The sequence below is a fragment of the Cynocephalus volans genome, chromosome 8, assembly GCF_027409185.1.
Source record: "Cynocephalus volans isolate mCynVol1 chromosome 8, mCynVol1.pri, whole genome shotgun sequence".
Classification (NCBI taxonomy): domain Eukaryota; kingdom Metazoa; phylum Chordata; class Mammalia; order Dermoptera; family Cynocephalidae; genus Cynocephalus; species Cynocephalus volans.
This window is the reverse complement of record NC_084467.1, coordinates 120,010,713-120,038,701: the sequence shown is the minus strand read 5'-3', so window position 1 is coordinate 120,038,701 and position 27,989 is coordinate 120,010,713. Positions and strand designations below refer to the sequence as shown.

The following is a 27,989-nucleotide window of genomic DNA, read 5'->3' as shown; positions in this document are numbered from 1 at the left end:
GAGAGGCCTCTCCATGGATCTGCCCTATTACCACGGCCCTCTGACCAAGCGAGACTGTGAGACCTTGCTGCTGAAGGGGCAGGATGGCAACTTTCTGTTAAGAGACAGCGAGTCAATGCCAGGAGTCCTGTGCCTCTGTGTCTCGTGAGTAGCCTCATCGTCCATGCATCTGGAACCTGATGCTGAGTGTAGCAATGACAGCCACATAGTAAAGGAATTAATACTCCTTGGTATTCCACTCTGACTTTGCAGCCTCATTGAGTAGAGTGAAAAATAGCTAGACACTGCCAGGAGAGGATGGAAGGAATGTGTCCATCCATGATCTTCCATCTGCCCTCCTCTCCCTGGTGGAAATGCCACACGAGCAGACACTATAGCAGCAGAAGGAGGTGGGGATGGGGGTGAAGGGAAGGGCTGCCAGAAGCACGGGGGGTGAGGAGGTTTGGGAGACAAGGTAGAAATGCCAGAAAAGTCCTCTCCTTCAGAGAGCTGTTTATTTGATATGGAAAAGGCTAGGGGCCCTTTATGACATTTCAATCTGAAAGACTATGTATTCAATCTGAAAGACTAGTAACATACTATTAACATTTCACATTTTGTTAGATTTGTAAAGGGCTTCAACATACATCATTTTCTTTCATCCTTCTTGTGGTTTATCAAGGCAAGCATACGTGGTCATCATTTTATAACTGAAGAAACAGAGACCTGGATCTCTCAAGTGACTTGTTTGTGTTAAAACTCATCTGGCATTTCCAGAGTCTGGGTTAAATATGAAATTCCAGGCTGCAGTATCGAGCTACCCTGCTGAAGGAATTTGTTTACATCCAGTTTAGAAAGCAATCCCTAACAGATAACAGTGGAAACCTCCAATCTTTGTGTATTTTCTTCTTTGTAAAGCAGAGGACCACTGAACCTTTCATTTTGCCTCTAACAGGAATAAAAATTCAAGTGTCTCTTGTTAAGAAAAAAAATCTTTAATGACACTTGTTAAAGCAAGGTGAGGCAGACTTTATTCAGGACCATCACGGTAGGTATAGAGACCGTTGCAATGGGGTCTTGCAGTGGGGGAGAGAGCTCGAGTTCAACCCTGAATACAGCATGGGCAAGTTGGGATTTGTAGCCAAGTAGCAGGGCGGGGGTCAGTGGATGGAAAACTACTAAGAGGAAACAGCAGGAGTAAGAGGGATTCTGGCTAAATCATCCTAATAGGATTCTAGCTAAGGAGGCCAGAGTGATGAGAAACCTGTTCAGGAATGGAGGGTGATTAGATATCCAGGCTGAGGGATTCTTGCCAAATTGGCTTAGCAGGACTCTTTGCTACAACTAGATTTTAAAGGCCCCATATTGAACTCGAGTTGGAAGAGGCAAGTCCAGTCTCAAAATGGAGGTAAGACCAGTGCCTTGTTGCCCCCAGCCTGACTCCACCGCCGCCGCCAGGGGTAGGAGGGCCATGATCCAAAGGAACCAGAGCAATTGAGAAAACTGTTTATTGATGGTCTGAACTTTGAAACTATGGGTGATAGTTGAAGAGAACATTTTGAGAAATGGGGCACACTCACAGACTGTGTGGTAATGAGAGACTCTCAAACCAAGCGTTCCAGGGGCTTTGGTTTTGTGGCTTATTCTTGTGTTGAAGAGGTGGATGCAGCAATGTGGGCTTGACCTCACGAGGTTGATGGGCATGTAGTGGAACCAAAGAGAGCTGTTTCTAGAGCATTCTGTAAGCCTGGCGCCCATCTAAAAGTGAAGAAAATTTTTGTTGGTGGTATGAAAGAAGATACAGAAAAATATGATTTGAGAGACTACTTTGAAAAGTATGGCAAGATTGAAACCATAGAAGTCATGGCAGATGGGCAGAGTGGAAAAAGAGAGGTTTTGCTTTTGTACCTTTTGATGATCATGACCTAATTGATAAAATTGTTGTTCAGAACTACTAAACTATTAATGGGCATAATTATGAAGTGAAAAAAGCTCTTTCTAAACAAGAGATGTAGTCTGCTGGACCACAAAGATGTCATGGAGGTGGAGCTGGCAACTTGATGGGTCATGAAGGAAATTTTGGAGGTAGTGGAGGTAATTTTGGCCATGCTGGAAACTTTGGTGTAAGAGGAGGCTGTGGTGGTGGAGGTGGTGGCAGCCGAGGTAGTTATGGAGGAGGTGATGGCGGATATAATGGATTTGGAGGTGAGGTTGGCAACTACGGCGGTGGTCCTGGTGATAGTAGTAGAGAGGGCTATGGTTGTGGTGGACCAGGATACGGAAACCAAAGTGCTGGATATGGTGGCGGTGGTGGGGGATATGATGGTTACAATGAAGGAGGAAATTTTGGTGGTGGTAACTACTGTGGTGGTGGGAACTATAATGATTTTGGAAATTATAGTGGACAACAGCAATCAAATTATGGACCCATGAAGGGGGGTAGTTTGGGTGGAAGAAGCTCAGGCAGTCCCTATGGTGGTAGTTGTGGATCTGGTAGTGAAAGTGGTAGATTTGGTAGCAGAAGATTTTAAAAACAGCAGAAAAGGGCTACAGTTCTTAGCAGAAGAGAGAGCAAGGAGTTGTCAGGAAAGCTGCAAGTTACTTTGACACAGTAGTCCCAAATGCATTAGAGGAACTGCAAAAATCTGCCCACAGAAGGAACAATGATCCATAGTTGGAAAAGTTACTGCAGCTCAAATAGGAAACCCTTCTTGTTCAGGACTGTCACAGCCACAGTTTGCAAAAAGTGTAGCTATGGATTAATGCAATGTAGTGTCAATTTAGATGTACATTTCTGAGGTCTTTTATCTGTTGTAGCTTTGTCTTTTTTCTTTTTCTTTTCATTACATCAGGTATAGTGCCCTGCAAATTGTGGTAGTGGTATCAGGAATAAAAAATTAAGGAATTTTTAACTTTAAAAAAAAGCCAAAAAACGAGATTTTACAAGGAAGTGCACAAATGAGACTAGGAGAAGGTTAAAAAGCCTGACTAAAGACAAAAGTGACTGTTGTAACTAATAGAATACATAGGAATTTACTTGTATTTCTTTCTTTAAGTGGTGCTGGTGATACAGGCTATCTTTCTCATACCTAAATCCCCAGCACTATGTAAAGAAAGAAATACAAATACATCCGTATGTATTCTATTAGTAACAACAATCACTTTTGTCTTTATAGTTCCCTAATTCTCAGAAGTACAGAAGCTCATCCATTGAGCAACAAAGATTCTTTGCTTGGTCAAACTTTAGTCAGGCTTTGGAAACTTCTAGGCTTATCTATGTACTTCACTGTAAATCCAGTTTTAGCAAAGAACCCTGCTAAGTCAGTTTGTAACCTTTGACATATTAATGTATAATTAAACTAATAATTTTCCTAACTTGGAAGCATCCTTGATGTCTTGGATTAGACCACACTTGAACATAGCGTATTTTCTCCTTAATGTGTTACTGGCTTCTATTTGTTTGTTGTTCATTTAAAATTAATATTAAGTGAAATCAGTCATTGTGTGTGTCTTTTCTTCTGTGTGTGTCTTGTTTAGAAACAAATGAAGAACTACAAATGGCTAAAAAATATAGGAAAATATTACAAGTGGGGTTGAGAATGTTTTTTATGTATTTTTTAGCCATTGGTAGTTTTTTGGAGAATTGCATATTCATATCCTTTCACCCATTTTTAGTTTGAGTTGTTTGTCTTCTTTTTACTGATTTTTTCCAAATCCTGTATGCAAAAGTGAAATATTTTTTCCCAACAAGACAAACACACACAAAAGAAAAGACACACATAGATTTCATTTAATATCAATTTCAAATAAGACTATTGACAAACTAACAGAAAAAAATTAACTTTATTAATACATAAGGAGCTTTTCAAAGTCAATAGAAAAATGGGTAAAGTGCAAAGGCAGGAGATTCTCAGAAAAAGAAATATGAAAAGAAAGATAAAAATGCTAGATCCACTCATAATTAAAGAAATACAAATTAAAAGAATATTGAGATACCATTTTGCCTATTTAATGAGCAAGAAATAAAACTATGAAAATACCCAGAGGTAATTAGCATGCTGAGAAGCAGACGCTCTTGCACATGCCGAACCAGGCTCTTTGATGACATGGCCAAAACATAAAATATGTGGGTATAACCTCTGACTCAAAATTCCCCTAATAAAATATATCTTACTATTATGACTGCACAAATATGGAAATAGTCTGAAGTCCTTAAGACTACGTCTGTACCATCAGCGTAATACTTTCCAGGTGTTGATAAGATCGGATAAATCCATATATGGTATGAACAAAAAACCGCCAAGATCTACTGTTGTTGAAAAAGGTGAGATGCAAAGTCTGACCTCATTTGTGGTTCAAAACAAAAAAAAAAGCAAAAAACCCCACTCTATATCTTTGTGTATTCATATAAAATTTCTAGAAGATATATAAGAAACATATAAAAGTGATAACAGCTGGGGAATTTAGGAGGAGTTAGTTGGGAGAAAGGTTGTTGGATTCATTCTTTTCATTCGATAACTTCTTTGCCCTGTTTACATGTTTTACATGTCCATCTATTACTTTTGTGATTTAAAAAATGTTATAAAAAGGTAGCGAATCCCTACTATCCACCCAAACACTGTGTGAGAGCCTGGGAAAACTCTAAAGATATTCCAGTAGGGAACTTGCAGTATTTTTCAAGGAGGTCCAAAGTATGTTAAATAAAGAAAACAAGGGTAAAGTATAAATTTCAGAAGAGAGTTTTAGACGAATTGAAGGACAGAAGAGATGAGCAGGAAAGCTTTCTGAGAGGAGGTGGTATCTCAGCTGGGACTTCAACAGTGGTTATGGAAATGGAAGGGAGGGCATTTTAGGGAGGAGAGAAGGTAGAAACAGTGTTTAGATGTAGGATATTTTAAAGCATAAATGGTTCTTAATGGGGTTCTTGAAAGGTAGTTTGGAAACCAACTTTTGGAAAAGTAGGTTGGAATAAGATCATAGGGTTTTCAAAGAATGATTCTGTAGATAATGGGGAAGCATGGATGATTTCTGAACAGGAATGTGATAGGACAAGTGCTGAGTGTTAGGAACTTCAATATGATGTGGAGAATGTACTGAATCTGGGATATGATGGCATCAGAGACTGTTGTACCTCTGGGTGGGAGATGGTGAGGCACTAGCTATGCTGGGACAAGCAGTGGGAACAGAAAGAAGAAGAAGGTGTGAGGGACACAAAGACACACCTTGCCCAGGACCTCAGGGTACGTGGTCTGTATGGAGATTCTCATTGAATATTGATATTTATTCTCCACTGTTCTGTGATATATCAGCCCATCTTGTATATTCTTCCAAAGCAAAGGTCATTAAGAAATGCTAAAAACAATCAATCAATCAAATGAAAAGGCAACAATAAACATTTGTTGGGTACCTGCACATAATCAGGCTTTGCCCCCCTCCCTACCCATGTCACTGAAAGGCAGACAAAATTTCATGCACCCTCTGGCTTAAGGAAGCATGGGGGGTTAGGAGGGATGTAGAGAAGGTAGAAATGACCTGGCTTAAGTCTCAGGTCAAAAGGCCCCCGTAGCTACCTCATCATAGTCCCTGTGAAACATTTATTACCATACAGATCAGTGTGAAATATGTAATTGTAGCTGTTCAATAATGACAAAGTTTCCCATCCGCCAGGCACCATGCTAGACACTCAGTTGATGTCTTCAACACAGCTCAGAGCCTAGTGGGGAAAATAAAAAGTAAACAGGCACTGTGATGGGTGTGACAATTGTGATGACTGGACTATCATCAGCGCGCTATGGGAGCTGAGAGCAAAGAGTCACTGACGCATCCGTCAAGGAGTGCAAAGCCTGACATGGGAGCCGGGACTCGAAGGATGCATAGAACTTTCATTCATTCACTTAATAAGCATATACTGAGCACCTGTTATGTTCCAGGCATGGCTGTAAGCATTGGTGAAACTGATAAATACTACGAGCAATGTTCCTGCCCTTGTGAAGATACGTTCCAGTGAGAGGAGGCAATACGATGGGAACAAAACAGTCATAGGACAGGGAGGGACAGAGAGCCTATTTTAGGTTGGGTGCAGTAAAGGGTTCTTAGAGGAGGTCACATAAACCAGTTCATCCTCCAGTATACAACCCTACGTAAGCAAAGCCAAAATTACTATTATAACACAAGTGTTAGCCCGTTTGTCTACACCTGTATAGAAAGAGCCACTATGTAGGTGTTTCCTATCAACCAAACATCATGCTAAGTGCGTTACATGCATTATCTCATTTGTCCTTTGCAAAGCCTTTTGCAGCAGGTGACATTATCCCTATTTTGTGATGAAAGAAACTATAGCTTCTTATTCAGTAACTTGACCAAGGCCAAACTGTTAATATATTGTTATGTTCCTTACCTTTTCAATGTTCCTTACCTTTTCACTGAAATATGTTTAAGGTGGTCACTTTGGAACCACGTTATAAAGTGCCCAATCAGGGGACTTGAGGGCTTGGCAGTGGATCCTGATATGCAAAATCTTGTCATTCTGCTTTTTTTCCTTGTCATTCCTTCCTCTTTTCTGTGTTAGAATGGCAATATATCAATTTCCATGCTTTCACAGACCTAAGTAAAAATACTAGGGAGAAGGTTAGAACAAAAGGAAGGAAGTTCCAAAGAGAGTTGGCCTAGCAGCAGAAGGCATTTGCCAGATGGCCATGTGGTAACCATGGTCAGGAAATATTACTTGATGGCACAACATGATAGAGTTTCCCCAAAATACACAATGTGTACAACGCTGTCTGTGTAGTATGACTTTGCGAGCATCAGGAAGTAGGAACTGGATCTGCCTTTGTAATCAGTAGAATCAAAATGAAATAGATATTAGGAGGTGCAAAGGATTCATCTGCAGGTGTGAAAGGAAAGGAGGCTATAGCTACAGGAAGCCATCAAAAGGCTGCAGATGAGGAAGACCGGAGCCCTAACCTACTGCATGTCCTCCCTGAGGAGGATTATGGCAGTATCTTTTTATTGACCCTCCAGTCATTTATAACTCTCAGATTCTGAGATCTTTGGAAAGATTGTAGAGTTCAGAAAGAAAATAAATAATTCAAGTTTGTTTTAGGAAAATCAAATGTACAGAAAGGTATAAAGAAGAAAGCAGAAATTATCTTAATCTCACCAGTCAGAAATCACCATTTTTTATATTTCAGCATACATCTCTCCAGACTGCTCTCTAAGCATGTATAAGCAAATATATATGCACATAAATGATTCAGTTTTACATAGTAGTTTGCAACCTGATTTTTTTCAATATACAAGTATTGAAGGTATCTTTCCACATCAAAGAAAGCCAATACATATCATCCTTTCATGACTGCTTAGTATTTTATAGGTTGAATATATCATAATTTATACATAATCATACATTTAATTTAGTCCCAATTTTTATTTTATTTTAATTTAGTCCCAATTTTTATCCAATGGACCCAGTGTAATTTGGGACAGTAAACATTTTTGTACTTATGTCTTTGGAAGTTTGCCCAACTTTCTCCTTAGAATAAAATCCTAGATATTTTTGAATGTTTATGCACACTGACAAATTAGCACAACAGGAGGTTGCACCAACACACACTCCAATCAAGAGCAGTGAGAAAGCCAGAGGTCAGAAGTCCTAAGACATTTTTTGTCTTAGGTTTCCCACTTGTGTCATGGCATGGAAAAATGCAGAACACATAGTTGACATTATGGGGCACGGTCAGTTTTATTTCCTTAAAATGATCTTTTGAAATTTGGTTGAAATAAAACTAAAAACTTGAACACGAACAGTTTCCCCACAACTCCAGCCCCAACATGAGACCAACTGCTAAAATCTGTAGACTGTTCCTGAACTGAGCAGGGGCTCAGAGATCCCTACACAGCACTTCGTGTAATGACCTTCCCAAGACTGAACTACACTGGAAAGAGTAAAACAATTCAAAGATAAGCAGAAACGTAGAGGACCTGTAGTCTAGCCTTTTCAAACCTCAACTGAGAATTTAATACCAAAGGTTTTTAATGGTCTTCATAAGCCCTTAAGATATATTTCTCACATCTTAAATGAGGTTGAAGATTTCCACAAGATAACCAAAAAAGCAGGCTCCACTGTGTGTTGCTACCATACTGACGGTCAAGCCACCACATGTCTATTGAGGGTGTAACAGCAAATACAGGAAACATTATTTTTTTACCTAATGCTAAAGACCAACCATAAAAACAGAAAAAGCATATATGTAAAATGATATTAAATTTGGTTTATATACTAGAGCAAAAATAAATTAAAAATTCATTTTGTAATAATCTTTATAGCTTTATTGAGGAATCATTGACATAAAATAAAAATTTTGATGGATTTTGACATATGTAAACACCCATGAAACTATCATCACAACCAAGATAATGAACATGTTCATCACCTCCAAAACATCCCCTTTCCCCTTTCCCCAGCCACTCCCAGATACTAGGCTACCATGATATGCTTTCAGGCACTATAGATTAATACATATTTTCCAGAAGTTAATGTAAATTAAATAATAACATATGTAATTTTTTGTCTGTCTTCTTTCATTTAGAATAATCATTTTGAAATTCATCCATGTATTTATTATATGTATCAATACTTCATTCCTTTTTATTGCTGAGTAGTATTCCATTCTAGGGGTATATCACAATTTGTTTACTCACTCATAGCTATTACAACTAAAGTTGTTATGAATATTTGTGATGAAGTGCTTGTGTGTACATATGCTATCATTTGTCCTGAGTAATTAATTAGGAGTGGAATGGCCAAGTCATATGTTCTGTGTTGGTTTATCTTTCTAAGAAACTGCCAAACTGTTTTCTAAAGTGATTGTTCTATTTCACCATTTCCACTGGCATTATATGAGTTCTGATCGCGCCACATCCTCACCAACTCTTGGAATGGTTATTTTTTTAAATTTTAGCCATATTAATAAATGTGTAGTGGTATCTCATTGTGGTTTTAATTTGCATTTCACTAATGACTAATGGTACTGAGTATCTTTTTGTGTGCTATTTGCCAGACATATATTTTCTGTGATGAAGTGTCTGTTCAAATATTTCATGCATTTTAAAATTAGGTTATTTACTTTATATTACTGAGTTTTAATGATTCTTCACATATTTTGAATGCAATTCCTTTATGAGACAGCTGACATCTCCCAGTTTGTTACTTATCTTTTCGTCCTCTTAACAATATATTTCAGAGAACAGAGATTCTTAATTGTAACGAAGTACATATTTCTAAATTTTTTCTTTTATGAATCATGGTTTTGGAATTATATCTAATAAGTCCTTGCCTAGCTTAATTCACAAAGATTTTCTCCTGTGTTTTCTTTTAGAATTGTATGCTTTTAGTTTAATATTTAGTGTAGTCCATTCTGATTTAATATTTATATCTGGGGGAAGGTTAGGGTTGAAGTTCATTTTATTGAACTTCTGAGTTTTTCCAGCTCATTTGTTGAAAAGCTTATTGGTTCCCCCCTTGAATTGCTTTGGTGCCTTGGTTACAAATCTATTGACCATGTAAGTGCAGATCTATTTCTAAGCTCTCTATTCTGCCCCACTGATCTTTTTGTCTGTCTTTATGCAAATTACATTTTGTGCTGATTACTATCACTTTGTAATAAGTCTTGAAATCAGATAGTGGAAGTCCCCCCAATTTTCTCAAGGTTGTTTTGGCTCTCTTAGGTCCTTTACATTTCCATACATATTTTAGAGTCAGCTTATCAACTACCACAAAAAACAAAAAGATTTATATTGAGATTACATGAATCTATAGATTAATTTGGAGAGAACTGGCATCTTAACAATATTGATCCTTCCAATACACAATGAGCACATGAATCTCTCCACTTATTTAGGTCTTCTTTAATTTCTCTCAGAAATGTGTTGTAAGAGGTCTTGCACATCATTTTTTGAGTTTATCCCTGAGATTTTATGTTCGGTGTTATTTTAAATGATGTTGTTTTAATTTCACTTTCTACTTGTTCAATGCAAGTCAGTAAAAGCACAATTAATTTTTGTATATTGAATTTGTGTCTTACAATCTTGCTAAGCTCACTCATTAGTCTAGTAGTTTTTTTGTAGAGTCTGTATGATTTTCTACATGCCATCTGCGGTTAGAAATGGTTATTCTTCCATTTCAATCTTCCCATTCTGTTCTTTTTCTTGCCTTGTTACACTGGCTAGGACTTCCAGAACAATGCAGAATAGAAGTTATAGGAGCAAAAATCCTTGTCATTTCCTAACTTTTGGGTAAAAGCATTCAGTCTTTTACCATTAAGAATGATTTTAGTACTTCAGTTTCTACTGGGGCTGAGGGGTTTTTTCATTTTTGCCTTTGTTTTTAATCAGAAGTGTAAATAGAAGTTTTTCTGCATCCACTGATATAATGGTATGAATATTTATTTATTAGTCTGTTAATCAACCAATATTGATTAAATTTCAAATGTTAAAACAACCTTGCAATTTATCTTTTTTTAAAGTCAAACATCATGCCCCTTTCATCTTTTTTATTATGATGATTTTATGTGGGGCCACAAAAGAAGTCTTAATACGTTTTAAAAGACTAAGATCATAGAAAATAATAGAAAATATATTCTCTGACCACAATAACAGAAGGAAATTTAGAAAATTCACAAATATGTGGAAATCAAACCCTCTTCTAAATAAACGATGGTAAAAGAAAAATCACAGGGAAATTAGAGAGTACTTTGAGGTAAAAATCAAAGTGCAACATATCAAAATTTGAAGGATGAAGGGCTCATGCAGTGCTTACAGGAAAATTTATACTTGTAAACACCTACATCAGAAATAAGAAAAATCTCAAATCAGTAATGTAAACTTCTACCATAAGAAAATAGAAAAAGAAGAGCAAACTAAACCAAAAGCAAATATAAGTAGGAGATAACAAAGATTACAACAGAAATATATGAAATAGGGAATTAAAAAACAATAAAGAAAAACAACAAAATCAAAAGTTGATTCTTTAAAAAGATCAACAAAATTTGCAAACCTTTATCTAGACTGACCAAGAAAAAAGAGAGAAGACTGAAATTACCAAAATCAGAAATAAAGCAGGGGCCTTATTACATTGTCATTACGGTTTTTTTGTTGTGGTAAGATTTAATTTCTTTCTCTTTATCATTTGCATTTTTGTTCTACCAATGGGCTTTGCTTTTTCTTGTGTATTCATGGTAGTGATTATCATTTTTTAGATTCTAAGTGCAAGACATCCTCGAGGATTTCTTGCAGGGCTGGCCATGTGGTAGTGAAATCCTGTAGTTTTTGTTTGTGTGGAAAATACACTATTTCCCCTTCATTTCTGAAGGTTAGACTTGCTGGGTATAGTATTCTTGGCTGGTTTTTTTTTTTTTTTTTCTGTTAGTATTTTGAATATATCATCCCTTTTTCTTCTGGCCTGTAGAGTTTCTGTTGAGAAGTCTGCTGTTAGTCTGATAGGGGCTGTTTCATTGTTGACTTGATGCTTTTCTCTTGCTTCTTTTAAGATTCTCTTTGTTTTTGAGCTTTGCCAGTTTGACTATAATGTGTCTTGGAGAGGATCTTTTTGGGTTGAATCTGTTTGGGGATCTTTGAGCCTCCTGGATCTGAAGGTCCATGTCTCTTTCTATACCTGGGAAGTCTTCCACTGTTACTTCATTGAGTAGGTTTTCCCTGCCTTTTCCTTTCTCCTCCCCTTCTCGAACATTCATGATTCAGATGTTTGTATGTTTAAGGTTGTCTGCTGTCTCTCTTAGATTTTCTTCATTTTTTAAAATTCTTTTTTTTTTTTTTTTTGTCTACCTGATTTATTTTGAAAAAACTATGACCAAGATCAGAAATTCTTTCTTCTGCTTGTTCTAGCCTGCAGTTTAAGCTCATGGTGGTGTTTTTTATTTTGTTGGGTGAGTCTTTCAGTTCCACAAGTTCTGCTACATTCTTTGTTAAGGTATTACTCTCTTTGCAAATTTCCTTCTTCATAGCCCAGATTTCTTTTCTCATTTCATTATGTTGTCTAACTGAGTCTTCTCATAACTCAATGAGTTTCCTTAAGATTGTTGCTCAGAATTCCTTTTCAGCCATTTCAAGGGTTTCCTGTATTATAAGGTCTGGTATTTGAGAATTACTGTATTCTTTTGGTGGTGTCATATTTTCATGGGTTTTCATATTTCTAGTATCTCTACATTGATGTCTCATCATGGGGTAGAGCAGTTGCTTCTTCTACTACTCTGGGCTTTCAGGAGAGGAACATCCTCTTCTTTTTCCAGTCTCCACTGATGACTCTCCTGTGTCAATGTATTCAAGTGTCTGGTGGGCCACCTGCACAGTGGCTGTTGCTACTGCTGTGGCATTGAGCTTCTTTTTCAGCAGCTATGGCTGTGGCAGTGGCTATGGTGGGCCACCCATGCAAAAGTGGTGTTTTCAGTGTGCTCTCTTGCCTGCTTCTGAGCAGACAGAGTGGCTGCCTTCAGCTCCTGCCTAGGACCCCAGGCATTGCTGTCTTGCCTGGGCTTCTGGGCAGAGGATGTGGCTGATTTATCTTGAGATAAATCCCACTTGATTGTGATGTATCATCTTTTGTAAAATTTGGTTGATTTGATTTGCTAAAATTTTGATAAGAATTATTGCATCGTCATGAAGAATGTAATCTGTTTTTTTTTTTTTTTTTTTTTTGTCATTTTTGTGACCGGCTGCACCGTGCTCAGCCAGTGAGCACACCGGCCATCCTTATATAGGATCCGAACCCGCGGCGGGAGCACTGCTGCGCTCCCAGTGGCCGCACTCTCCCGAGTGCGCCATGGGGTCGGCCCGTAATCTGTATTTTTTAATGTCTGTGTCTGATATTCATAGCAGGGAAATGCTGGCCTTATAAAATAAGTTGCAAGTATTTTCTTTTTTAATTTTCTGGAGGAGTTTGTTTATAATTTGTGTTATCTCTTTCTTAAACATTTAGTGGAAGTATCAGTGAAGCCATTTGGGCCTAGAATTTTCTTTGTAGGAAGTTGACTACAAATTCAATTTCTTTAATAGACTTAGGGCTATTCAGGCTACGTATTTCTTCTTGAATGAGCCTTGGTAGTTTGTGTTTTTAAGTAATTTGTACATGTAATTGATGATGTCAAATTTATTGGAATAAAATTGCTTATAACATTTATTTATCATCCTTTTAATATCTACAGAATTGGCAATGATTCTACCTCTATTATTCCTGTTATTGGTAAATTGTGTCATCTCCATTTCCTGATTAGACTGACTAGAACTTTGTTCATTCTATTTATCCTCTCAAAAAATAGCTTTGTTTATTTTCTCTACTGTTTTTCTCATTTATATTTCAATGATTTCTGCTTTCGTATTTATTTTCTTATGCTAACTGATTTTCTCTTGACATATTCTATCAATTATGTAGAGAGGATTGTTGAAACTCTGATTATAATCACGGGCTATCTATTTCTTCCTGTAGTTGTATCAGTTTTGCTTTATGTATTTTGAAACATGAACATTTAGATCCATAAACATTTAGAATTGTTATATCTTCTTGATTAGTAGATCCTTTCTCTGTTTGAAAAGGCTTCTTCTTTATCCCTGGTTACATTCTTTGCTCTGAAATAGACTTTGCCTGATATTTTCAGGTTTCCTTTTATTAGTATTAATAGGATATATTTTTCTATCATTTAACTTTGAATCTATTTGGGTCTTTATATTTATATCAGGTTTCTTGTTGGCAGCATACATTGGGGTCTTGCTTTTTTATCCAATCTGACAATATCTTCCCTTTAATTGGAATGTTTAGACCATTTATATTTAATTTGATTGTTGATATGACCGGGTTTAAATCTACCATCTTGGTATCTATTTTCTACTTGTCCTATCTGTTTTTTTTTTTACCCTTTCCTCTTTTTCTGACTATTTTTGGATTGATTGAATTTTTTATACATTTTCAAATTATCTCTTCTGAAAGCTTGCTAACTATAATTCTTTGATTTTTAGTAGTTTATTTAGTATTTATACTATACATGTTTAACTTATCATAGCCATATTTGAGTGATATACCACTTCACCTACAGTATGAGAACCTTATAATAATATTCTTTCATTTCTTCCACGCTCCACCTAAGCCTCTGTGCTATTATTGTTATACACTTTATTTTTATATATTTTATTAATCCTGCAATACATTGTGATTATTTTTGCTTTAAGCAATTATTTTTGAAGTATTTTTAAATATAAAAAAAATATTTGTCTTTTACCCACATATCTACTATTTCTGGTGATCTTCTTTGCTCTGTATGTATCAGAGTTTTTCAACCTCGGCACTATTGAAATTCTGGACCAGATAATTCATTGTTGGGGAGAATGTCCAGGACATTGTAAAATATTTGCTGACATTCCTGGAATTTATCTACCAGATGCCATTAGCAACCTTTACCCCTCAAGTTTTGACTACTAAAAATGTCTCTAGACATTGCCAAATGTCCCCTGTGGCGGGACAAAATTATTCTTGGTTGAGAACCACTGGTGCAGATCCAGGTTTCCATATGTATCACTTTTTTTCTGCCTAAAGGACTTCCATAACACTTCTTGTAGTGAATATCTGTTGGTATAAATTATTTAAGCTTTTGTGTATTTGAAAATGTCTCATTTCACATTCAGTTTTTGAAAAATTTTCTCTGGATATAGATCTCTAAGTTTACAGTTTTCTTTCAATACTGCACCAGTGGTTCTCCTGACTTGCATTGTTTCTGACAAGAAGTTTGCTGTCATTTTTATATTTGTTTTTCTGTAAATAGGTATCTTCTTTTTCTTTTGACTGCTTTTAAGATACTCTCTTTATCATTCATTTAAGCAATTTGATAGAGATGTGCCTTAGTGTCATTTTGCTTGTGTTTCTTGAGCTTTGAGTTCATTAAGCTTCTTGGACATGTAGGTTTAGAGTTTTCATAAAATTTAGAAAATTTTTGTCCATTATTTCTTTAAGTACTTTTCTTTTCCCATCTCAGAGACTCTAATTACAGGTATAACTCTCAAAGTTATCCCATAGTTCACTGGTTCTCTGTCGTTGGGTTTTTTTTTCCCCTTTTTTCTTTGATTTTTATTTTGCATAGTTCCTATTGCTTTGTCCTCAAGTTCATTAATCTTTTTCTTCTGTAATGTCAAAACTGCTGCTAATCCCATTCAATATTTGATTTATCTCAGACAATGTGGTTTTTATCTCTAGAAGTTTCACATGGGTCTCTCATATCTTCCATGCCTCTACTTTCTTTCTTTCTTTTGTTGTTGTTGTTGTTGTTGTTGTTGACCAGTAAGGGGATCTCAACCTTTGGCTCAGTATCGTCCGCACCATGCTCAACCAGTGAGTGCACTGGCCATCCCTGTATAGGATCTGAACCTGCGGCCTTGGCGCTATCAGCGCCGCACTCTCCAGAGTGAGCCACAGGGCCGGCCCCATGCCTCTACTTTAAAGATCTATTTTTCCTCTAGATTCTTGAACATCTGAAATAATTTTAATAACTGATTTAATGTCCTTGTCTACTATATCTATCTTCTGTGTCATCTTATCATGGTAACTGTGCCCCCCACTTTTGTCTCTCATTTGAGTGCTAACACCTGACATCTACTATTCTTGTGTACCATTATTTCCACTGAAATTAGGGCACTCAATTTAATTGCAACATTTCCCACTGTCAACTCAAGCCTTTAGAGAATAGCTACAGTTTTCAAAGTGCTATTGCTTTCCTCATAGTGTATTTTTAGTGCATCACAAAGGTGGTGTCCTTCCAACACCTGCAGGGGGATGAGGAATGGTGAAGCGGTTTGCATATCATAGATCCATTACAACATTCCCATCTCCCTGAGTCTTCAGATTCCTTTCTCTATAGAATGCTAGGGAAGTCTGGGCATTTTGATCTCTTGAATATAGGTTATTATTGAACCTAGGCTTCAGTTAACCGGTCTAGGAGAATATTTGTGCCCCTCTCAGTTTCATAAGCTAATACATTAAATTCCACATCTTGAGCGAGTATACCCTCATTGACGAATTCAGCCAAACTCATCTTTTATTTCATCCTTCTTGGTTTAACATCCTTATATCTATCTCTATTTATGTTCTTTATATATATGTCTTCACTGGCTGAACCCAATCAGAAGCCCAAAGGCAAGGAAGCTCAGTTGGAGTCCATAGATGTCAGAGCACAGAGCAGAAGGGAACGTTAGAAAGAGGATCTGGAGACGCAGAAAATATCCAGCACAGGTATATACTGGTATTGAACACACTAAGTTTGAAATGAGTAGTAGATGTCCAAGAGGAGATGTCAAGTAGTCAGTTGGATAAATGACTTTAGAGTTCAGGGGCAGATTGAAGCTAGGAATGCAAATGAAAATATAATTTGATAAGAATTAATATTTTTATAATAGTCTTTTCATTAAAAAACATTGCATCTCCCTTTATCTGGTGAAGTGTTCTTTTATGTCTCTTTGTAAGATTTCCTCATATAGGCTTGGCACATTTCTCACTAAAATAGTTCAGTGCAACTCAGCAAATATTTATCGAGTATGCACTATGAGTCAGGCAATGTGCTGAAATGAACAAAGCAGATATCATGATTCCGGCCTTGTGGAACTCACAGCCTAGTATGAATTGCAGACGAGTAAATGGATAACTAAAATTCAGCATGATATGTGGTAGGTTTGGATAGTAATAGATGACTTTTTTTCAGGGGTTCCCCTCCTATCCCCCATCCCTCATTGGAGCACCCCATCCCAAGGCACTTCACCTGAAGCCATCAGTGCCCTGAACCATCAACTCAGCTGCCTTGCACTACCAGCTCTCTGAGCAAAGCTTTGGATGGCAAAGATGGCCTGTGGGCTGGTAATTGTGGTGTGTGGATAGTGAGGGTGTTATGATATCCTCACTATCTTATTATCATAGCTTTATAAGAAGACTTGAGACTTGTTAAAACAGGAATACACCGAGCTAATCCTACCTACCTATCAGTCCTCTTCTTTCCCCATGAGAATCAGCTTTCAATTACCCCTTCTCCCTTTTCACTCCCTCCCACCCGCTAACACACAGAGGGGGAAAATCAGGGACACAAATTTTTCAACTATTTTAGTTCTGTTTTTTGAAAGATCTGAAACATTTTTCTAATTTTTTTTTTAAAAATAAAACCTTCAGAAAAGAGAATTATTAGAGAACAAAAACACAGCCTTTCCCTCAAAATATTGAATTTCAAAATGTTGATGGGAAAAATACTAAATACTTAGCGGTGAGCCCTTTATTTACTTAACTGTTGCGTTTTTGTGTTTGAGTAAAGCCTGTTTCAGAGCAGTCAGTAAGCATCTGGAATTTAGAAAGTTAACCACCAAGATTAATCAAGCCTATGTAACACAATCTGTAGCTTGTTTTCAGTGAAAAGATCGACTCCTGTAAAAATCTAAAATGTTCAAAAAAGGTCTCAAAGTTGCAGAACAAGAGACGGATTATTTGAAGATGGATGAGTCAGAGGAAAATATTTGCAGTTAGCTTATGCTTATATCCTTACTATTCCCCAACTAATGTAAACAAATAGAGCCTTTCCAGTAGCTGAAAAAATGTACACAGAGATAAATCCTCAGATTCCTCCTCCCTCCCATCCTCCCTTCCTCTATCCTTCCTTTTTCTTTACCTCAAAATTGCACTTTAAAAAACGTTATTTTATTTTCAATTTTTCACGATTAATTAGAATTTATTACATTTCATGGAGTGGTTAATTTGCTAATTTTCGAATATTGTATTTCAAATATATGTATTGATACATACAAAAATATGTATCTATCATATGTGTTTTATAATTTATACTTTTACTTGATTTTTATATTTATGATTTTTGTATTTAAATGTAATAAATATGTCCTTTCACTATTTGCTTTTTAATAAATAATAAAATATTGGTGTTGTCAGTTTTGTTCCAGTATGGCCATCTCAAAGAACAGACATTTGGGCTCATAGACTATACACATTTCAACTTTACTAAATTTTGCCAAATTGTTCTCCAAGATATTAATATATAATGACTTTCCCATCAGTAGTATACAAAAGTTTCTGTAGCTTCACATCACAGTCAATATTTTGTGTGTGCCAAGCTGGTATGAAATGATATCTAATTGTTGCTTAATTTTTATTTTCTTGATTAATAGTGAAGTGAAGCCTCTTTTCACATGTTTATTGGCCATTTCATTTATCTTTTTCTTATTGTACATTAGTTCTTATTATATATTAGTGTTGCAATTATCTTCTCCCAATCTGTGGACTTTTTCACTTTGTTAATGACATATCTTGATAGATAGAAGTTTTAATTTCAATGTGAATTTACTATTCCTTTCTATGGCTTGTACTTTTCATGACTTTAAGAACTCCTTCCTTAACTCAATGTCATTATATTGTTTACTTATATTTATTTCTTCAAAGTTTCATGTTTTGTTTTTCATAATTGGGTCTTCAATTATAGCATGAAGTATGCGTCCAATTTTATTTCCACATGAAAAAATTATCATTACCATTTAACAAATAGTCTAACCATTTCCCACCAATCTGCTGTGCCATCTCCGTCATATATCATGTGTGTGTCTGTTTCTGGGATCTCTATTTTATGCCATTAATATATTTTTATATCCCAGAACAAGTTCCTCACTATCTTAATAACAGCTTGAAAAGAAGACTTGAGACATCTTAAGACAGGAACACCAACACGCCCAACACACACACACACACACACACACACACACACACACACACACACACACACACACACACACACACACACCAATCTTATTTTTCTTTTCCAAAATTGACCTGACTATTTTAAGCCTAGATTTTTGTGCAGAGGAATGACATGATCTGACTCACATTTTTAAAAAGGACCACCCAGGCTTTTGTGTAAAGAATAATAATTAATGATGTCAGAGAGAGGAAAGAATTGCTAGAACTATGTCTTTGAATATATGAAAGGGGATTAGCATCCAGTGGGAATAGGAGGCATTAGCTTTGCAGAGCAACATGCAAAGTTTTTCTATGGTCATAAAGGCAGTGTATATGAGGCAGATGCTAATGAGTGTGGTGGTGGGAGTCTAGAAATTCTCTATTGATTGCTTTAATTAGTTAAGGCTGAGGATGGGTAAGCAGATGTTGGGGGGTTAAGGAGAAAAGAGAAGGTATAGAATCATTGTTGAGGAGAACAGGGAAGTAAATAATTGCCTGAAAGCATTAAGAGCCTGGCTGAAGTTCATAGTCATTAATTTAAAGTGAACCCAATCTGCATGGCTACGTATTTCTCCCCAGCCACATACAGCTGCAGAGAGTTGGACTTGCACAGAGTTGGGGTTCTGGTGTTGCTAACAAAGTGAAAGGTGGTAAAAGAGTCAAAGATACATACTTGTATAAGGGAGCAATTATAATGGCGGATAGACAATCTAAGCTGGGTAAAGAAGGGAGTAAAGATGTGAGTGAGGAACAATGAAAAGTTGAAGAATCAGTGGAATGGAGGGTCCATGGGATCAGGGGATTGTTGGGATCAGCGTAATAGAGGAAGGGATCTGGAAAAATAGGAAGTAGGGGACAGAGATCAGGATGCGTGAAATTGAGATTATGGAAGGGGTGCAATTATTATCAATTATGAGGTCAAAGTTGTGCAGGGCTAGCTTCTCAGCATGCAGCCTGTGCAGTCACACAGGCCCTGCACTCAGTGGACCCCACACTTGGTTTAATGCTCTGCTGTTACCATTTAAAAATTTTTGATAATTTTTCAACAAGGGGCCCAACACTTTAATTTTGCCCTAGAACCAGCAATTATGTAGCCAGTCCTGGTTATGAACATGGGAGTAAGTGGCTGAGGTAGGTGGAGGACAAGACCATTGGAGAAGAGTTTGAGGAACTGAGAAATTGGGGTGTTGGATAATCTACATGTGAAATGAAATTGCTGAAAATTTAGACAAGAATAGTATTGGAGATAGTGACCGTGAGGCAGGAGCTAAAACCTGGAAAAATGAGTGGCAATAACCCAGGGGTCAGAGATGTCAACAGTGAGAGGTAGTAGGTGATAATCTAATGCAATGGAACTCAAAGCTGAGGATTTGGAGAAGGAAGGATGTAGCACTAAAGAGCTGTGATAGCAGGAGAACCCTGGCCTCACCTCCAGGCCCTGAAGGGAGAGAGCTGCAGGACAAAGAAGCAGCCTTTCAGAGGGGTGTAGGGGAAGTGGTGTCCTGGGGGAGAGGGAGAGCATGTATCCTTTACAGCAAGAAGGTGATGGAGGATGATTAGAGAATAGGTTGAAAATATAGGAGATTTTGATGATGGTGGACCTTGAGTTTCAGAGAGCACAGAGACAGGATTTCAGGAGTTGGGGATAAGATTTCAAAGCAGAGCCTTGTGGGGTTAGATTGTAGGAGATAAAGAAAGTCATGAGACTGGGGGTTCTTGTAATGACTGACAAACAGTGGCCAAGGGCATAACAAAATGAGCCCAGTGAATTGAAGGCATAGAGAGTGGCAGCAAGTCCGTGAATGCTGAAGAGAAGCTCCTGGATCACTACTGGTGAAGGGAGCCAAAGGCCTAGGGCAAGCATGTTTTTTTAAAAAAAATGTTTAGTATAAATGCACACTGAAAAAAATCATGTTTCTTTTAAAAGTTTTACAAATAAATGACATTTATAAAATAAGTAGAACAGAGGACATTAAAAATAAATTTTGTTTACCCAATAATACCAGTCATATGTCTCAGACTGTTCCTGCTGCTGTAACAAAATACCATAGGCTGGGTAATTTATAAAAAAAATAGGAAGTTATCTCTAACAGTTCTGGAGGCTGAAAAGTCCAAGATCAAGATGCCAGCAAATTTGCCATCTGTTGAGAGCCTCTTCTGTGTTTCCAAGATGGCACCTTGCTGCTATGTCTTCCAGAGGAAATGAACTCTATACTCACATGGTGGAAGGAACGGAAGGGCCAGGCAACTCTTTGAAGCCTCTTTTATAAGGGCATTAGCCCCATTCATGAGGGCAAAGCCCTCATGACTTAATCACTTCCCAGAAGTTTCTACCTCTTAACACTACCACAATAGAATAAGGCATGAATATAAATTCTGGTGAGACACAAACATTCAGATCATAGCGTCATATAAAATAGATACTACTATCACTGCTCTGAAATTTCCTACAGCATTTTTTGATAAACACTCCAAAATAAATACCTATAGCTATCACAAGTTTAATAAATCAATTTCTTGTAAAGCATTACTACAATGCAGCTTGTTATTTCATTAAAAATACTTTTCAACATCCAGGAGATACAAATCAAAACCACATTGTGACATTATCCCACTCCAGTTAGACTGGCTGTAATCAAGAAGACAGAATAACAAATACTGGCGAGGATGCAGAGAAAGTGGAAACTTCCTACACTGTTTGTGGGACTGTAACATGGTACGGCCATTATGGAATGTGGCAAGGAGTTGCCTCAAACAACTACAGATAGAACTGCTGTATGATCCAGCAATCCCACTGCTGGGTATATACCCAAAGGAATGGAAATCATCATGTCTAAGGGATACCTGCACTCCCATGTTTATCACAGCTCTATTCACAATAGCCAAGAGTTAGGAACAACCTAAATGCCCATCATCGGATGAGTGGATAAGGAAAATGTGGTATATTTATACAATGGAATACTACTCTGCCATAAAAAAGAATGAAATACTGCCATTCACAGCAACATGGATGAACGAAGAGAAGATTAATTAGGCAAAATAAGCCAGGCACAGAAAGAGAAATACCACATGTCCTCACTTATATGTGGGAGCTAATTAAATAAATAAATAAACAAAAAAATGATACAACAATCACAATACACTGAACTTTTTAAGAGAAGAGAACAGAACTGAGTTTGCCAGGGGCAGAAAAGGGGGAGAGGGAGAGGGGAAAGGGAGAAATTTGTAAAAGGCCACAAAAATCGATTGCATTGTATAATGATGAATACTCTAATTATCCTGATTTGAACATCACATACTGCACACTGGTATTGATATTCATTGCTGTATTGACAACTAACTATGTCCCAATAAAAAAATAAAAATAAAAATACTTTGCAAAAAATAAGAGCATATTCGAGCAATGTCTGTCTTTATAGCTTGATGTATATGGCTTTTAAGCTAATTAACGTAGAAATATAGAACCTTCATCTGTTTTATTCTTTCATGATCCTATGGTGAAGATTTTCTCAGGCTGATAACTCAACAATGTAATTAAAAATAAATTTATGTATTTAAGAATTTAACATAGGTTACATGACAGTTAGGCTTCAAGAAAAACTACTTGATTGACCATATGGACCTTGTTTGGATCCCAAATTGAACAATACTTCCATGGGGAAAAAATTTTTTTTGAGAACTCTTTCCAGAATGTGGAATAGTTTCATTTGTCACATGTGAACAAGGAATCTATAAAACTTTTCATTGTTTACCATGTGATTTGGGGGCACCTGCTGGCTTATTCTGGCCCCAGGAAAGACCACAAATAGGATTGTGATTTGATGTCAACTGTGAAAGCCTTCAGACAATTAGTGACATAGTTTCCAGCAGAGTGGTACCTGTGCCTTGAAGCTATAAGTACCTACCTAACTTACCAATTCAGTCAAAAGATTAGTCATTTGATTCTCTGGCATGTATACAATAGGGAGGGGGGGATCAATCTGACAGTTCAAACCTCATGTCAATGTCTTTGAATCTCATTTTTTACATTTTAATATTTCTGTGAAATCAGAACTTTAACAGTTGATGTGGACATTTAATGTATGCAACTTTAAATTGAAAATGTATTTTACAATTGCTGACACCTTGGAATTGAAGAAATATGGTAATTATGCTATTTCTTGCTTTGAAAATTGCTAGATTGTCTTATCTAAATTATGATTAGATTATGTAGCCAATGGCTAGTGTTTCAATGAGGAACAAGAGCACAATACATCACTTCCTTGGACAAAATTCCCAACATTTTCTATTTCAGTTACACTACCTATCTCTACTGCAGTCAATGACAAGTCATTTAATAAACAGCACAGGCATGGCTCAATGGTGTTTTGTATGTTGCATCAATGCAGAGCTAAGTGAAAAATCTAGAGAAAATTACCAAGAACATGGCAGTTGTAAATTCTCTCTTCTTACCTCTTTTTTTGAGACCCCAGACTTCCATCATCAGAATAAGGATCCCCATTTCGAAATCCCTGTTTCTTTCAAATTCCCACAGATAAGAAAGCTAGAAAATAATTAGTTTCTCTTGGGATCCAAGATGGATGAAGGCATTGCATATAAAATATAATGATAGATGTTACCTGTATTTGTGTATAAGAACATTGTGATTCACACAGTCATCTTTCCACAGGTTTAAGAATATTGTCTACACCTACCGAATCTTCAGAGAGAAAAATGGCTATTACAAGATACAGGTAAGAATACATAAGGACTCCTGCAACAACAACAAAAATGTTGGGAGAGGAAAATCTAAGATCATCTCTTGAACCTGAGATGTGACCATGTGAAGGGATTCTAGAAAGGGAAGCACCATGCAGAGTTAAGAGTCAGATGTGATAGTTAACCTTGTCTTTCTCTGAGAGAAACAGGAAAGCACTAGAGGTGGGTTTCATGTTTGAATAACCCTGGCTGTTATTCAAAAATGTAGGGGCACACCACCCTGGTTCCTCCACTGGTCAAATGCACCAACCTGGACCCCGTGCAAACCCACTGTTAAAAGACTAAATGATGACGCAGGATGGAAGTGGAAAGGGAAAACGAGGAAAGGTCTGTCAGGTGTGCTCCACAGCTGTCTGAAAATATAAGGGGAAGCATCAGACAGCTGGTAGTCTTAGGGATTTGTTTAATTTTTTTGGTTTACCGAAAGCGAAGCAGAAAAACCTTTTGCTTCTTTTGAATTTCTCTGGCTTAAGAAGTAAAGTATAATAAACATAATTGAATTTTTAATTGCTCACAGGAAATCCTGAAATAATCTTTCAGAAACACTTGCTAACCAGCTGTAAACCAAGTACTATTTTCTAATATAACCTTATGGAAAAAATTCAAAAACAAAATGAATTTGCTTTCTCTGAAGGTTAAGCAGATTTTTTACTACAAGCCTTCTCAGAATCTTCAATATGTTAATGTTCGTTGTGACTATCTGAAAGAGACTAGGATATACAATGACCCCCAAACACCCTATATATCGTTTTTCTTTTGCTGTAGAGGACATTACTGAGGCAATTGGCAAAATTTGAATAAATTAAAAATCTGAATAAAATTTTAAAATAGTACTGCATCAAGGTTAATTTTCTTATTTTAATCATTGTAGTGTGGTTACATAATGGTCTTACATTTTAGGAAATACTGAAGTACAACATTTAGGGTTAAAGGGATATCATGTCTGCAACTTAATTCTCAAAATATCTTTTTAAGAAGAATATGTATGTGAATATACACATTCATGTATATTTATATATATATAGAAAGAGAGAATTATAAGAAAATGTTAACATATGGGGTGTGGGTGAAGGATATACCATTTTTGCAACTTTGCTATGTCTAAAATTATTTCAAAATAAAATGTCTTCTAGAGAGCAACTTACTTTAATTTTTTTTTTCTTTGTCATGCATACTTTGGGAGATTCTGGATAATTCATAAGTATTCTATTCTCTCCCGTCTGGACAAAACAGAGAGGCACCCAAGTCAGTATAACTCAGACTCAAATGGGCATTTCATGAGGAGAAGCTCTGTACTCAGAGGTCTGTAGTGGATGATGCTTTGGGTTGAAGTGACTGCATTAAAGAGACCTCCCTGCAGGCAACCTCAATGTCAGCCTGCATCTCTAGCCTGGAGGTTAACCAGACTGTACATCAGAAAACCTTCTGATCACCGCTCCTCTCTGTCTCTGTGGCCTGACACAGTGGCCATGTGAGAAACCAGAGAGCAGAGAAAAAAAATTCTTTTTGTTTCAAAGTATTTTTATAAGGTTATATTAGAAAGTAGTACTTGGCTTATAGCTGGTAAACAGAAAACAACTATTTTCGATTTAACTGAGTCGTGTTAACATTTCCACTTCCCATTTAAATCAGGATTTTTTTTGTCTTGTTTTCCTTACATGGAGATTGTGAATTCATGAAGTATGTAAATTGCATGTTTGGCATTTCCCATCAGAAGTGCGCCTCTTTTAGTCCCCTAAGAGAGCAAAGTGTGCCAGCAAGGGGTCTGACATAAGTCTTAGAGGGTATAGTGGATTGAATTATATCCCCCCAAAACTCACCGAAGCTTGAATTGTGTTCCCCAAGTTTTATGTATTAAAAACTTAGCCTCCACTGTGACTGTTAAGAGGGCAGGAAATCCTATTATGGTCATTGAAAGGTGGAGCCTTGAAGAGGTGATTGAATTGTAGGACCATGCAGTAGTGAGTGGATTAAAAATGGTCGCCCGGGGTGTGGTTCTGAGGGCTTTTAAAGAAGAGGAGAGTCTGTCTATCTCTATCTCTGCCTCCACCGTCTTGCAATGTGAGACCCCTGGATCACTGTCACCACCACCAAATGGACCTTGAACTTCCCAGCCTCAGAAACTGTAAGCGATAATTTTGCTTTCTTTCTAAATTACCCAGTTCCCAGTATTTTTGTTATAAGCAACAAAAACTGACTATTATGAAGGATTACACTTCACAGTGTATCTGCAAGAACTGCCTCAGACAAACTTGCCAAGGACGGGAGCTGGCTCAGTACCGCAGGCTGAGTTGGGAATCCTTTAATTGTAAAATCCTCTTTACTCAGGGTAGCTCAAGTCAGAGGCGGGTCTAAAAAATGAGAGATTCTGTGAATTGCCATAGGTGTTAGCTCTTAAGCAGGAGCTACTGGCCACTTATTTTCAGTTTGTCAGCTCACAGAGGCAGCCCTGAAAACTGTTTTGAGAAGTGTCACCTTTCCCACACAGCTGCACCATGTTGAGTGATCTTCTTTCTTGTATTTTTGCAGACTGCAGAAGGTATTCCAAAACAGATCTTTCCAAACCTAAAGGAATTGGTCTCCAAATTTGCAAAACCAGATCAAGGGCTGGCAGTTCATCTTTCAAACCCAATAATGAGAACCAGCCCCTACCTGAGATGGGGAAGATCAAAATCAGAGCTGGATTGCATTTCTGGTAAAGGCCCTCACACGGATCAGAAAGGAATCTTAATCCTATTTCCACCAGTGGTCTACTTTGTAGAATTAATACAGATAAATGTCATTTTCGATAACATTAGCTCTAAAAAGCTTCATTTTACCAAGAGCAAATTCCATTTTGTTGAGAAGTGATGTCTTCTAGCCCCTGAAGTTGGACAGGACATAGAGCTTGGACAGCCAGAAGAGCGAGAGTGGTTCCTGGGCAAAGAGCGGACTTTGAATTCATTCCATGACCTTGTGCAAACCGCTCAAGTGTGGGAATAAATGGGCAAATGGGCAGATTTTCAAATGAGAAAATCACTTTAACTCCCTCCCCCCAAGGCCCATCCTGTTACATTTTGCTCAATATTTGCTAAGCATTCCTTTATAAAGTGTTAGGTGACAGATTATTTCAGATACATCCCTAAAGGTATTAAGCCATGATGAAGAATGAAAGATGGTCAGTAAATCAGAGTGCAGAGAATCCTCACAAATCACATCATGAACAGCTACTCTTGCTTACCTACACCCTTGCAATGTGCTGTCAGAAAAGAATCCAGTATCTGTCAGTTGTAACGTAGTTTGAATTTAACTAAGACTTCCAGACATTCATGGTTGAATCCTGTTTTCTCGTGGTGGACCATATGGCTATCTTCTCAATAAAAGGGGTTGCAGTTATCGATGAGCAGGTGATGGTGATGACAGATGTGCTAGCTGGCGAGTACAGAGGACAGAGTGTTCTTGGGGAGCCTGCCATCACTTCACTCCCATTCTACTCTGTCTACAGCAAAGTCACCCTTCAGGCTGCCACAGCAGGCTTTTCACCGCCCCAACAAGAGAAAGCATGGAGTTTTAATGATTAAAATAAAAACCTCCTCCACTACACTTGTTTCTCTGTCCCCCATCATCTCCACGCAGCGGAGTATGCACCCATGCACACACAAAACACTTTCTATAGGTCCAGCTGCAGATGTAGTCCTGTGTCTATTTTCTACCAAAACTTATAGAACACAAAGAGGTGGCAGAGCTAGAAACCCAGGAACGTACCTGTGCCGCAGCCCTTAGGCCAACCCAGATGAATTAGTGAGGGTGGTGATAGTATTTTTCTCAGCAATGATAAAATAATCATAAATTCCAAGGAAGAACCCCTTAAAAATCTCCAAAAATTGGGTGAGACTCTCAGCCCCCCATCTTTCCATGCTTGGTCAAGGCTGGCAGAGTGAGCTCCCAAATCCTCAGCTACCAGAAGGGAAATATCCTCCCACCGGCCCCATCTTCTTCCTTCCCATTCCTTTGTCTCCTTAGAATGAGCTTCAGATGTTCTTACCCCAAGGGATGCACAGGTTTTCTGCTGGTGAATGGAGACATTTGGTGCTGAGGACTCTGAGGCTTGGCTTATTATAAAGGGACCCTCTTATTTTGCCAGGAGAGCTCCCTGTGCTACCCCAGCCTTTAAAGTTGTCACTTTTATGTGGCATCAAGATCGTTCTGTGCCTGGGGAGAGATCTTCTCTCCACCGAGTGGGGTTGGTCCACGGGACTTCTGAATGTGGAGTCTCATGGCTGGTCTTCCGCTTTGTTTTCTCCCAGAGAACAGTCATGATGATTATGTGCAAGTCTTGCCTTGAAGATAAGGAGAATGGACAAAGCAAGTTCGAGAAGAGATGGGTGACAACTCTCACTGGTGACCTGCTTCGCCTGCAGATGTAGGTCTGGAACGCTACACTCTAGTGGACAATTCAGACTCCCTTAGTGTGTTTACCTGAAGATGTTCTGTCCAGCAG

General features: G+C 37.5%; 1 protein-coding gene and 1 pseudogene across 1 annotated transcript; both read left to right on the top strand.

Annotated features, from left to right (window-relative positions):
- The first annotated feature begins 13 nt into the window (after positions 1-13).
- SH2D1B (SH2 domain containing 1B) lies at positions 14-27,971 on the top strand. Its single transcript, XM_063105897.1, has 4 exons — positions 14-144; positions 23,421-23,484; positions 26,039-26,204; positions 27,910-27,971. The coding sequence occupies exons 1-4, from the start codon at positions 14-16 to the stop codon at positions 27,969-27,971; spliced, it is 423 nt and encodes a 140-aa protein (XP_062961967.1).
- Positions 1,382-2,510, top strand: LOC134384871 (heterogeneous nuclear ribonucleoprotein A3-like; annotated as a pseudogene).
- Positions 27,972-27,989: the final 18 nt, after the last annotated feature.

Bases quoted from the DNA above. Each gene is read 5' to 3' on its own strand.
- SH2D1B (XM_063105897.1), top strand. From the start codon at position 14: ATGGATCTGCCCTATTACCACGGCCCTCTGACCAAGCGAGACTGTGAG. The intron at 23,485-26,038 runs GTAAGAATACAT...GTATTTTTGCAG, and splicing joins ATGGCTATTACAAGATACAG to ACTGCAGAAGGTATTCCAAA. The intron at 26,205-27,909 runs GTAAAGGCCCTC...CTTCGCCTGCAG, and splicing joins AGAGCTGGATTGCATTTCTG to ATGTAGGTCTGGAACGCTAC.